This window comes from Piliocolobus tephrosceles, chromosome 2 (assembly GCF_002776525.5).
Source record: "Piliocolobus tephrosceles isolate RC106 chromosome 2, ASM277652v3, whole genome shotgun sequence".
Lineage (NCBI taxonomy): Eukaryota > Metazoa > Chordata > Mammalia > Primates > Cercopithecidae > Piliocolobus > Piliocolobus tephrosceles.
Window position 1 is genome coordinate 175755867 of NC_045435.1, and position 13415 is coordinate 175769281.

General features: G+C 35.7%; 1 protein-coding gene across 2 annotated transcripts in view; it reads right to left on the minus strand.

Annotated features, from left to right (window-relative positions):
• Nucleotides 1-3438: 3438 nt before the first annotated feature.
• Nucleotides 3439-13415, minus strand: part of GFM1 (G elongation factor mitochondrial 1) — a 45316-nt gene continuing 35339 nt past the window's right edge. For both annotated transcript variants that reach the window (XM_023223356.1, XM_023223357.1), the window contains exons 15-18: nt 11634-11778; nt 5686-5846; nt 4802-4855; nt 3439-4663 (exon numbers count right to left, since the gene is read on the minus strand). In XM_023223356.1, coding sequence (XP_023079124.1) covers nt 4532-4663; nt 4802-4855; nt 5686-5846; nt 11634-11778 — 492 coding nt within the window. In that variant the 3' untranslated portion in view covers nt 3439-4531. The remainder of the gene's footprint in view (nt 4664-4801; nt 4856-5685; nt 5847-11633; nt 11779-13415) is intronic.

Consider the following 13415-nt stretch of genomic DNA (forward strand, 5'->3'; position numbering starts at 1 on the left):
AATAGATTATGAAGGGGAATTCTATACATACAAATTTACAAACACAATTACCTAATTAATTTGCAAAACACCTAAAAGTTAAACCAACTAAAAAGTTATCACTATCATCATCAGAACATTTTTTCTTTTCTTTTCTTGAGACAGAGTCTCACTCTGTTGCCCAGGCTGGAGTGCTGGAGTGCAGTGGTGCCATCTCAGCTCACTACAGCCTCCGCCTTCTGGGTTCAAGTGACCCTCCTGCCTCAGCCTCCTGAGCAGCTGGGGCTACAGGCGCGTGCCACCCCGCCCGGATGGTTTTTGTATTTATAGTAGAGACGGGGTTTCACCATGTTGGCCAGGGTGGTCTCAAACTCCTGACCTCAAGTGATCCACCCACCTCGGCCTCCCAAAGTGCTGGGATTACAGGCGTGAGCCACCATGCCTGGCCTCAGAACATCTTTTCTAGCACAAACTCTAAAATCGTTAACTTAATTTTATCAATATTGGTTTCACTAGCTAATAAACAACAGAAAAATCACTTGGCATAAAATGAAAAACTAAATTCCCTACATCCTCTTTTCATTAAGAAACTAAATTATTCTGAATCACTCTTAGCTAATTACAATTACATACAGCATCACATTCATTTTCCTATCCCTTTAGAACTTTCAGAATTTTAAGACACATAAAATAATACCAGGGATTTTGTCTACATTCCATTTTATTTTATACATAGTTTCATTTTCTTCTTACCTGAATTATGAATTTTTAGAAGTTAAACAAGTTCTTTTGAAAGTCAGTTGGAAGCTTATTTGCACTTGAATGTTAGTCATTCATGACATCATAGTTTATTACATCAATTTCTCTCAAATTAGAAAATTTTGACCTGTTCTGTGATCTTTCCTAGTTTTCAAGGTACTATAGTCACCTAACATGCTGCCTAAGACCTACTAGAATGGATAAATGAATGAATGCTCACAATAAATTTTCCTTGAATACAATTAACTTATTTCAATGATGCACTACAATGTTATTTGAAGATACTTTCAGTGGCAATTAAAGCTCCAGTTCAATAATTTACAGTTTTAGCAATGCAAATAGCTATCACGTATAAAGGGATACATTCCAACATGTCACGATTTACTCCTACTGGGTTGACTGTCAATTTTGAGACTCACACAGATTTCAAAAACATTAAAATATGAAAAATCCTAAACTTTGGAGTTGATTAAATTTTAGTGATTTTATAACTACACAATCTGAGAGTGAGCAGAGGAAAGAAATAACAAAAAACAGGAACACTTTTTTTTTTTTAAGGTAAAGTTATCAAGCAAGGCATGGTGGTGTGTGCCTGTTGTCCCAGCTACTCTACAGGCTGAGGCCAGACAATTGCTTGAGCCCATGAATTTGTGAGCAGCCTGGGCAACATAGCGAGACCCTATCTCTTTTAAGTTCAGGGGTTCATGTGCAGGCTTGTTACCTAGGTAAACTTGTGTCGTGGGGGTTTGATGTATAGATTATTTCATCACCGAGGTATTAAGCCTAGTACCCATTAGTTGTTTTTCCTGATCCTCTCCCTCCACCCACCCTCCACCCTCCAATAGGCCCCAGTGTGTTGCTCCCCTCTGTGTGTCCATGTGTTCTCATTATTTAGCTCCCACTTATAAGGGAGAACACGCATTATTTGGTTTTCTTTTCCTATGTTAGTTTGATGAGGATAATGGCTTCCAGCTCCATTTATGTCCCTGCAAAGGACTTGATCTCGTTCCTTTTTATGACTGCATAGTATTCCACAATGTGTATGTACCACATTTTCTTTATCTAGTCTATCATTGATGGGCATTTAGGTTGATTCCATGTCTTGCTATTGTGAATAGTTCTGCAATGAATGTGTGCATGCATGTGTCTTTATAACAGAATGATTTACATTCCTTTAGGTATATAGTAATGGTATTGCTGAGTCAGATGGTTTTTGTCTTAGAAGACCCCATCTCTTAAAAAGAGAAACAGTTATTAAACAAAAAAAACAAACTCTAATATCATACAAAGGAATACAATATGACACTTCTGAATGTCACAAATTTTTCATTTCATATCTTGGGCTTAAGTGCAGTACAGGCAATATTTCAGTGGTCTTTAACTTTGTCTGCATATTAGAATCACCCAAAAAATGTTTTATCTTGATCCAGTCAAGTAATTTAAATATCTGGGTGTAGGCCTAGGTTTTTATTTTTAAGGCTCCCCCAGTGATTTTTCAAGTGCAATGAGGGTTGGGAATCAGTACAGTACTACCTAGTGCTGCTACTATTCTCCAACACAAGTATGTAATATTCGAATTAGCCAACAATTATCCTTCTTGATAGTAATATAAACAACCCTCACTTACGAATATTCTCATTAATTTTTTTTCCATGCTACAGACTTTGGTTGGTATGTGATCTTTGCCAACTATAACTAATGAGTTAGAAAGAGATGTGGGTTCTGGTCCTGATCTGTCCGTTTATGAACCTATTCTAATTACTCCCACCAGCTAGGCCTGAGTCATTACCTATGAAATGCTGGTGTTGGGTTAAATATCTAAGACCTTTTCTAACACTGTAACATTATAACCAGGATGTTTTACAAATTAAAAATAAGTAAAATTTTTACTTACTATTCAAATTTATCCAGTTTAGTTCCAGTAGTTGTGACTATTCTCGATAGCCATAGGAATCACGCTAAATTCCATGAAGGTACACAGAATGTATTTCCTCATTAGGAACAATATTCAAAGTTATTGTGAATGGCACAAGATGCTGATGAAATGCCAAAGCAATCACATTTTTTCAGACCTGATGCTACTGTAGCAACAGACACTCATGGGGGAAATGCACTTAGTGAATAATTGTAATTAAAGTATCAATTTAAAAACTTAGGTTTTGTGGTCTCATTAGAGTTATTTACCTTATCTGTGCTTCCTCTATTACCAAATGGACATAATAATAGTACTTACTCCTAGGGTTGTGCGAATGAAATTGTACAATGTATTTAAAGTATTTAGCAGCCAGCCATGATGGTTCACACCCATAATCCCAGGACTTTCGGAGGCTGGGGCAGGCAGAGAGCTTGAGCCCAGGAGTTTGAGACCAGCCTGGGCAATATGGCAAAACCCCATCTCTTCAAAAAATGCAAAAATTAGCAGGGAGTGGTGGCATACACCTGTAGTCTCAGCTACTTGGGCAGCTGAGATGGGATAATTGCTTGAACCCAGGAAGCAGAGGTTGCAGTGAGCAGAGATAGTCCCTCTGCATTCCAGCCTGGGGGACAGAGCGAGACCCTGCACAAAAAAATAAAAATTTAAAAAAAAAAAAAAAAGTAGCAAATGCCTTGAAACATGTGCTCAATACTTTCTAAAAATCTTTTTTCCCTAGAAACCTCCAAGTATAAAGCCACATCTATAAGTCAAGAAAAGCAAAGGAATTTAAAATCAATTATTTTATTTCTATCATCAGGTAATGGAAAGGACTAGGATCCATCTACACCATCAGATGATTTTTGGATGAAGCAATTCTGAACTGGGTAACAGAACTGCTTGGGAAAGCCCAGCTTTTTCTGGAAACAAAAGATTACCATTTGTTCCTTCGCAATCTCAGTGAATACAATATATGATAAATTCCAAGGAATTCAAATTTAACTAGTATTCATTAGGTTGATGAAACCAACTATAAATTACATTTGATTTAGGTGTACAAAAACATTAAGATGAGCACAAACAAGAATAGTATATGCAAGGGTCTACTTTTCACTTCACAAAAGACCACAAGGAAGTAATACTTATACTGCTAAAACAGAGGCAGTTACAAATTTGCAGAAACCACAAACTGAAATAATCAGACATACATAAAAGAGAGAAATTTGGCTAATATTTTAATATCCCAATGAAGAACCTGAAAAACTCTGTGAAGATCATATGGAACCCACTCGTCAACAGAAAAGCCTGCTCATTAATGACACTCCAAGAAGTATCATGGTATATGCGATTCACTTTCAAGTCTTCAGCAAACTAAAAATACAGAGGTATGAGACTTAAACAGATAATAATGAAAGCAAATATGACAAAACAAATCATTATATGATAAACAAAGGAGGGTAGATGGAAAGTATGTAGTTGTTCTTTGCATTTTTTCAGCTTTTCTCTGTGTTGTAAACTCCTATGATACAAAATTTGAAAAGGAAATGAACATACATTCTAAGCTTAAAAGTATAACCGAAATTAGTCTCTTCTCCCTTTAAATAAATATTAAACATATTTTAGTAATAATTATATTTTATTTGAAGATTTTCAATAAACTATAAACCCAATCAATAAAATTGAGATAGACATAGAATTACCTTTGAATATAACAGAAGCTCCTGAATATGAATAAGAAGGGCTTCTTTGGAAGAAAGAAGAGCCCGCTTCCTGGGCTCAGAATTTCTTGTTTCAGCAGCCTGAATTTATTCCACTGGAATCCATCAAAGTATCAAGACCACACAAATTCAGTTAAAGTCAGTCAACTCACAGTAAGCAAAGTTAGTTCTTGGCTTTTCCTTTTTTAACAGGAAGTTGACCTGTAGCTTCCAAATACTTATTAATGATGTCTTCTTGTGTGGATGGTAAACATGGCTGATACCTGCAGTACTCCATTGTGTATTCTCCCTTTCCCTAAGCATTTTAAAAAGAGAGAATTTTTTTTTTTTTTAAACTATCAAGTAAAGTTATGCAAGGTCAAGATTTTATAACATGATCATTGTGTAGGGTGGTCTTTTGAAGGGTGCTACAGTAAAGTTTAAACTTGCCTACCTCTGTGCATGACCGAAGTTCAGTGGAATAACCAAACATATCATTTAGAGGGACCTGAAAACAAACACAGTAGATATTTTAGTATTTGAGAAAATATTCGAGAAAAATACAGATGCACTTTAGCCATTTAATTCCTTTAGATTAAGATTTCTGCTCACTACACTTAGTTAAAAATAATCAAAAGCCAAAGAGAAACATTTTTGTTTTATTCCAAGTGGAAATCCTATTTGAAAATTATTTCATTTGACAGTTGCAACCAGAAACCAAATCTTTCCATTTCATGGAGTGAACACCATTGACAGCCTTTCCTCCTCATCCCCACTCCACTCTGTAGCCCCAGCTCAAGCACTCAGAACTGTTTCTTCTGAGAAAATGTGAATATAACTTTCCTTTGGACACCTTAATGATATGCTGAGAGCAGTGTTTTCCAGGAGGCCTTATGAAATGGAATAAACACTTTCTCCCTTGAGATTTAAGTCAAGAAAGGTATAGGCAAGGGAATTAAAAGGGATAAATTAAAGATAACTATGCAAATAAAGCTAAAATTAGAGAGATAATATACATCTTATTTTTCCTTTTCCTTTTAATTTGTCCATCTGTGCTTATCCAAGAAAGAGAGATATATACATCTAAGAAATACATCTTAGATGTATACATAATATACATCTAAGAAAATGACACATTTACAAAAGGTCAAGATAAAATAAATCTTATATTTAACTTCTGCACTTAAGAGTTGCTCTAATAGCATGTTACAGAAAATGCCACATGTATAAAGCCACAAATTCAGCAAGGAAATGCGTCCATTTGCAAAAACAAAAGCTAATGTGGATTTCCTTCTATGGTTAATGAAAGCAGGACTGTCAATGACCAAGAGTACTTACATCTGCATACAGTGTAAAATAGTCCTCAACTCCGTCTTGCCCAGTGATTACCCCATGGCGTCGGTTAATTCCTGCAATTACTTGTCCCTGAAATTCATTTGGAGCTACAATTTCCACAGCCATAATAGGTTCAAGAATACATAATGTTGCATTTGCCACAGCTGGGTTAAAAAAAAAAAGTTCATTAGTCTTTATACAAACTACAACTGTCCAGATATAAAAAAGGGAGAAAGATGACACTTTCCCAAAGGTACAAACACAAATAGCAAGCTTAAAATATTTGACCTAGACTCATTTTCCTGTAGTAATAACACTCTTCTAAATAGAAATTCCAACATTTAATTTTAATATTGTAATTTCCATTGTCATATTATTATCCTTAAAACTCATTAAATAGAGAATAATACAAAAAGGTCTTAAAACAACATCTGATCAAGTCCTTTACCATCTAAATTATCCAACTCAGTTAGGTATTCTCTCTGAAAATCGTCAGGGGTAAAGATAATGACTGTTACAAATTTGACCAAGGTAAACCCTTTCTTTTTTTTTTTGAGTCTTGCTTTGTCACCCAAGCTAGAGTGCAATGAGGCAATCTCGGCTCACTGCAACCTCCGTCTCCCAGGTTCAAGCAATTCTCCTGCCTCAGCCTCTGAGTAGCCGGGATTATAGGCGTCTGCTACCACTAATTTTTATATTTTTAGTAGAGACAGGCTTTCGTCATGTTGGTCAGGCTGGATAAACCCATTCTTTCTTGTAGTCCCTCGCAGACAGTTATTTTTAATTATAAGAAAATAACTTTTGTCACAGGGCAGGAGGGGACGTGGAGGGTACCCTTCCTATACTCAGAAGCAAGAATCAAGCCACGCCTATGATGTCTTTCCTTTTCTAGTCTGAACAATTTCAACACCTGATTGAGAATGAGAAGACCAAGTTTCTAGTTTTTGCTCTACCTCAAATAAGTTATATGCCTTTTGGAAAAACACAGTTTATCCAGGTCTCAAATGTTTTAATCTACAAAATAAGGATTCTGGACTAGATTGGACCATTTAAACATGAAAACTCAGTGCGTTTGTATTTATTTTTATCCCATTTAATATATAACCAAAACACTTCTTTCTGTTAAAGTGCTAATGTTTAAATGTAACAATATGGAGAGAATATAATAAAACTTCAAACATTTATACTTAATTTGGAAGTTGTGATAGTGACAAATACTTCAGTCTTAGGTTTGTTAAATTATCTCCAAATAAAGGCTTTCAGCAAAACACAGAAATGATGACAAGGGTAATATTTTGTTTAAATATAATCACAGGTTTTCCAGAAGTATCAATTTGATTATAATAAACCAAAACTAAAAATCTTTCTTATATATTCACTTAGTGCTTCTTCTAGAGACAGTACAGCTTAACTGCAATAATTATGACAACAAGAATATAATTAGAAATATTTTTAAATTTAAATCATATCCTAGCTCACACCCACCCTCAAATAATTAGTTCTAATGAGTGAATTTTGTTCTGAAAGAGAAATAACTGAACTCAAAGAGGTACTGCAGACTCCTATGCTTCACTGGCTAAGCCCTGCAGAAACCTACATGGACATCTGTAGTTCTGTTCCTTGCATAACTTCTTTACAACAGCAGAGAGTCCTTGGGTCTAAAGAAATGTAATTAATATGAAAAAAAGCGCCCAGAAGGAGAGATGTGAGCAGACATATCTAGATTTAGTTACACATTATCTAATGTTCTCAACAGGATAAGTAATGTAAAACATCTAGATTGTGAAAGGGTAAAGGGAAGGAAAGAGGCAAGTATATGGTGTCCATCACTCAATTATTGAGGACAGTCTTTCTGGTTCTATTTCACATCCCCTTACCCTGCTCCCTTCCTTTTAACTCTCTAAATCTACTTCCTGATTTAGTTCCAAATGAATCTTATCTTTACACACGTCTTCCTCTACTCCTATACCATGAGATAAGATTCCAAAGCCAACTCGCCAGCCATTTTTCAATAGCCACATTGCATCCAAGTCCTAAAAGAAATTTTTCCTCCAGCAGATCTGTAGTCAAGTCAATTTCACCTTTCAGTTTTAGGTTACATCACTGATCAGTCTCATGAACAATATTTAAAATTAGGTTCAAATGAATTCTAGTGTTCATTTTTAAAATCAAGAATACGGGAGAATGTGAACTATTGTTCTTCCAATTTTGATAAGATATAACATATAATAATAGTATACTGTTATAATAACTATAATATCTTATAGTTATAAGCTATTCTTATATTAAGCTCATTTACCAACATTTTCACTGTAAAACTCTAATATGGCATTCAACAGAGGTGTATGTAAAAAAAAGTTGATTTTCTTGCTGAGTGTGGCAAGAACTTCCTTTCACCTGACTTTTATATTTTTGTCTTTTTTTTTTTTATCAGGATAGAAAAAGCTAATTTTTATTTTTACTTCAAATCTAATGTTTTTTAAAAAAGTTTTAATTTTTAATTGACAAATAATAATTGTATAGGCCAAGCGCAGTGGTGGCTTACGCCTGGCAGGTGGATCACTTGAGGTCAGGAGTTCAAGACCAGCCTGGCCAACAGGGTGAGACCCTGTCTCTACTAAAACTACAAAAATTAGCTGGGTGTGGTGGCATGCACCTGTAATCTCAGCTACTTGGGAGGCTGAGGCAGGAGAATCACTTGAACCCAGGAGGCGGAGGTTGCAGTGAGCTGAGACCACACAACTGCACTCCAGTCTGGGCGACAGACAATACAATCATAATAATATACAGTAATAATAAGAATAATTGTATATATTTGGGGGATACAGTGTGATGTTTTCAAGATTTTTGTCTTTCAATCATGGAGAAATAAAAATCAGATGAAGAAACAGTAAGGTAACTTATTTCTCATGCTAGCATCCTGCTTGTTTGCATAGTATATCTTGTAAAAAATAAAACTACTCAGCCAGCCATGGTGGCTCACACTATAATCCCAACACTTTGGGAAGCTGAGGCAAGAGGATCACTTGAGCCCAGGAGTTTATGAGACCAGCCTGGGCAACAAAGTAATAACCCATCTCTACATAAAATAACAATTTAAAAAATTAGCCAGGCATGGTAGCATGCCCCTGTACTCCCAGCTACTCAGGAGGCTGAGATGGAGAATCACTTGAGCCCAGGAGTTCGAGGTTGCAGTAAGTCAAGATTGTGATGCTGCACTCCAGCCTGGGTGACAGAGCAAGACCCTGTCTCAAAAATAGAAAAGTAATCCCAGAAATTTGGAAGGCCAAGGTGGGCAGATTACTTGAGGTCAGGAGTTCAAGACCACCCTGGCCAACATGGCGAAACCCTGTCTCTACTAAAAATACAAAAATTAGCTGGGCGTGGTGGTGCATGCCTATAATCTCAGCTACTTGGGAGGCTGAGGCATAAGAATTGCTTGAAACTGTGAGGTGGAGGTTGCAGTGAGCAAAGATCACACCACTGCACTCCAGCTCCAGCCTGGGTAACAGAGTGAGACTCTGTCTCAAAAAAAAAAAAACCTCAATTCAATTATAATCTAGTGTTTTCCCCCTGTACATCTAATAGGCAATCATACTTAATATATATACTATACCTAAATAACAAAAAACTAAATGGTACATATTCAACTGTTTAGTTAATATTCATATATATTTTTTCCACAGGAAATATATATATACATATATATATAAATATATTAGCTCCAAATGAATCTTACCCTTACATGTGCCTTCCTCTAACCCTAGACCATGAGACAAACAAAGCTCCAAACCTAACTCACCCTGCCATTTTTGGATGGTGCATTGCATCCAATTCCTAAAAGTAATATTATATATATACACATATTTTATATTTTTTATATATAAAGTGGCCATATACATTTTTTACAGGATATATTTATATATATTATCTGTATTTTTTATATATCTTTTTCCCACAGTACATTATACATATTATATATTTATATATACTTTATATAGTTTACATATATTTTATACTTTGTTATATATTATACACTTTATATATAGTATATATGCATATATACTTTGTATGTTATATAAACACATCTACAAATATATATACATATATGATATATAACATATATATCCTGTAGGAAAACATATATGGCCACTTTATTTATATATGTATATACATGGCCACATACATCTGTATTTACTTATATTTAAATGTAGGATCAGTAAAAAAGGATGAGGCTCCTTGTTGATTGATAACCATATCAATTATCTGGCTTTATATAACCTCTATTTCCAGGAAAGCTACCAATTTCCAGCAAAGAACCACCATAGAACAATCAGTACTTTCTAATTTGTTTTAACTGTACTTTTAAAAAGTATATAAAGTGATTATAACTAATTTGTCAGTTTAAGGCATACTAAAGTGGTAAACACACAGAGGTAAAAACACAACTATTTTAAAGTGAGTCATACCTAATAAAGTCTCATTTTGTCATTTTATTTACCTGTTTCCTATTTACACAATCTTCAGACTGTGACAAGATCTCTACATCATAAATTTCAACTGCATTTTTAATAGAGAGCTGATATAAAGGAAACCTCTCTTTCATAACTGAGAAACTGAAACATAAATGAGGAATCAGCAACTCTCCCCAACCACTGCCCCCCACACCTGATCACAGATGCAAAGTGTGACCAAAAATACCACAAAGTTCAAATTCATACAGAATCAATAAATCCTGATCTACAGAATGTTTAGGAAATACTATGATTAAAGTTTCTACTGTCCACTTTAATCCTCTTTGATAAAAGATATTTTGGAAATATTTTATGATTTGGAAATCATAATTCTACTGTGTAAAGACACTTGTAGACATTACTAATGTATTTTCACATAAAGGACATGGAAAAGATGACAAAGAGAATGGAATTTTCTGGCTTCAGGAAACGGCTTTGAAGTTCCTTTCTTGAATAATCCTGACGTGAAACTGTTATGTTGTCACTAGCTTTTTTTCTCTTAAAAGCAAAGAATCAGGTATGTTTGAAACTGCATAAGGTTCTAGTTCATCAGCATTTAAATACAAATATTATTCTGTGAGAAATGTTGACAATTTTAGCAGTTTTGCAAGAAATCTGCATTGTGAATAAGGTTTACCAAATTCTTTCAAAATACTTTGCCATCCTCAAAATGCCTAAAAGCATACGATGTCATAATGAAGAAATTACTTACAAATTTATGGATTTCTTGATATTTGAATAAGTCACTAGAAATAACAAGACTGTGGTAAAGACATCTTTTAAAAATTTCTTAGAATTCTGGACATTTCAGGCCGGGCGCGGTGGCTCAAGCCTGTAATCCCAGCACTTTGGGAGGCCGAGACGGGCAGATCACGAGGTCAGGAGATCGAGACCATCCTGGCTAACACGGTGAAACCCCGTCTCTACTAAAAATACAAAAAACTAGCCGGGCGAGGTGGCGGGCGCCTGTAGTCCCAGCTACTCCGGAGGCTGAGGCAGGAGAATGGCGTAAACCCGGGAGGCGGAGCTTGCAGTGAGCTGAGATCTGGCCACTGCACTCCAGCTCGGGCGACAGAGCAAGACTCCGTCTCAAAAAAAAAAAAAAAAAAAAAAAAAAAAAAAAAAAAAAAAAAAAAAGAATTCTGGACATTTCATTCTTCTCTATTAAAAACAGAACTTACAAACTATCTATGAATTCAAATACCTGAAAGAAAACCCCAGAGAGTGTAAGAGAATACGGCAGTCTTTTAGTTTTGCAAGAAAGAGAACGTAATAATCTACCTTGATCTCAATTCCATAAAGATTTGCCCACTACCTACAATATTCCCTGTGGTGCCTAGGGCTCTGGGTGAAGAAGACTAAAAATAGTGTTGCCTTCTGAGGCTATGATGATCTATCAGGAAAACAGATATGTTAACGTACCCGGGCACAGCATACCTTGTTTAAGAGCACCTTCTCCTGCTCGGATGAAAGAGATTTCATTAGAATCAACCATGTGGTGTGCTCCATCTTGCAGGACAAACCGGAGCCCAGAGAGCTTGTGACCAGAAAGAGGGCCCTTCTCGCAGGCATCTAAAAACCCCTGTTAAGGAATGAACACAACTTCTGGAGACAGTGGATTTTACTTGCAGATACATTATCAAGAACCCCAAAATATTTGTGTTCAGAAGTGTACGTTTTTATGTGTGCTGTATTTCACCCCTCAAAGGAGAATTTTTTAAAAATGTTTAACAACTTTACTATTGTTTTTTAACTTTTAAGTTCAGGGGTACATGTATAGGTTTGTTACACAGGTAAACTTGTGTCATGGGGTTTGTTGTATAGATTATTTCATCTCTCAGGTATTAAGCCTGGTACCCATTAGTTATTTTTTCCTGATCCTCTCCTTCTCACCCTTCACCCTCTAATAGGCTCCAGTGTGTGTTGTTCCCCTCTATGTATCCATGTGTTCTCATCATTTAGCTCTCATTTATAAGCAAGAACATGTGGTGTTGGGTTTTTTATTCCTGAGTTAGTTTCCTAAAGATAATGGCCTCTAGCTCCATCCATGCCCCTCCCTGCAAAGGACATGATATTGTTCTTTTTTATGGCTGCATAGTATTGGTGTGTATGTACCACTTTTTCTTTTTCCAGTCTATCACTGATGAGCATTTAGGCTGATTCCATGTCTTTGCTATTGTAAATAGTACAACTTTACTATTTAAGTTTTACTACTGTGGTATTTAGATGAACAATTCCTTGGAAAAGCATATTAGTTAAGGGCATAAGCTGGTTTGAAAGCAAGCCTTAGAGTGCTAACAGTCACTTTCTCATAACCTCATCTGCAGGAATTACTCAACTCAATTACTCATAACACATCATAGAGACAGCGTGATCTTAATTTTACAATGAGGAAACAGTGGAAAGGCAAAACTAAGAAACTCCCTAAAAGAAAACCCCCACCAAAATTGGTGTTTATTCACTAGCTGTGTCTTGAGCCCCATACTGCATACCTCTAACTGCTTTGCCTCATTGGTAGATCACTACATTACAGCTCTGGTATTACAAAATGTCAGTAAAAACTAGAATTAAAGAGTAATTCATGATTTTTTCAAATCTAATTCTTTTAAAAAGAATAGCTTTGTTGAAGTATAACTGATATACAATAAACTACACATATTTAAAGAGTACCATTTGATGAGCTTGCAATTTTTATTAATTCAGTCACTTAACAAATACTTGTAGAGCTCCTACCACTTGTTAGTTTTTCTTGGCAACACAGTAACATGGCTGCACAGATAGCACAAAATATTTCTTGACATTTCAAAACTGTAAGTTATATTTGCTGTAAAATATCTAAGTTCTCCTTCATCTACATTCATCTTAGTGGATGTAAGAATTTAAAGTGTGTGAATGACAAAATATTGTCTTGAAATAGAATACATTAATCACAAAAAAAAAAAAAATGCTCCACCACTGAAATCAAAACTATAACCTGTTAATAAGATCTTCTAAGTTAAAAGGTTAATAACAAAAACTGGTCGGGCACAGCAGCTCATGCCTGTAATCCCAGCACTTTGGGAGGCCAAGGCGGGCAGATCATGAGGTCAGGAGATCGAGACCATCTTGGCTAACACAGTGAAACCCCGTCTCTACTAAAAAACTACAAAAGATTAGCCGGGCGTGGTGGCACGTGCCTGTAGTCCCAGCTACTAGGGAGGCTGAGGCAGGAGAATGGCG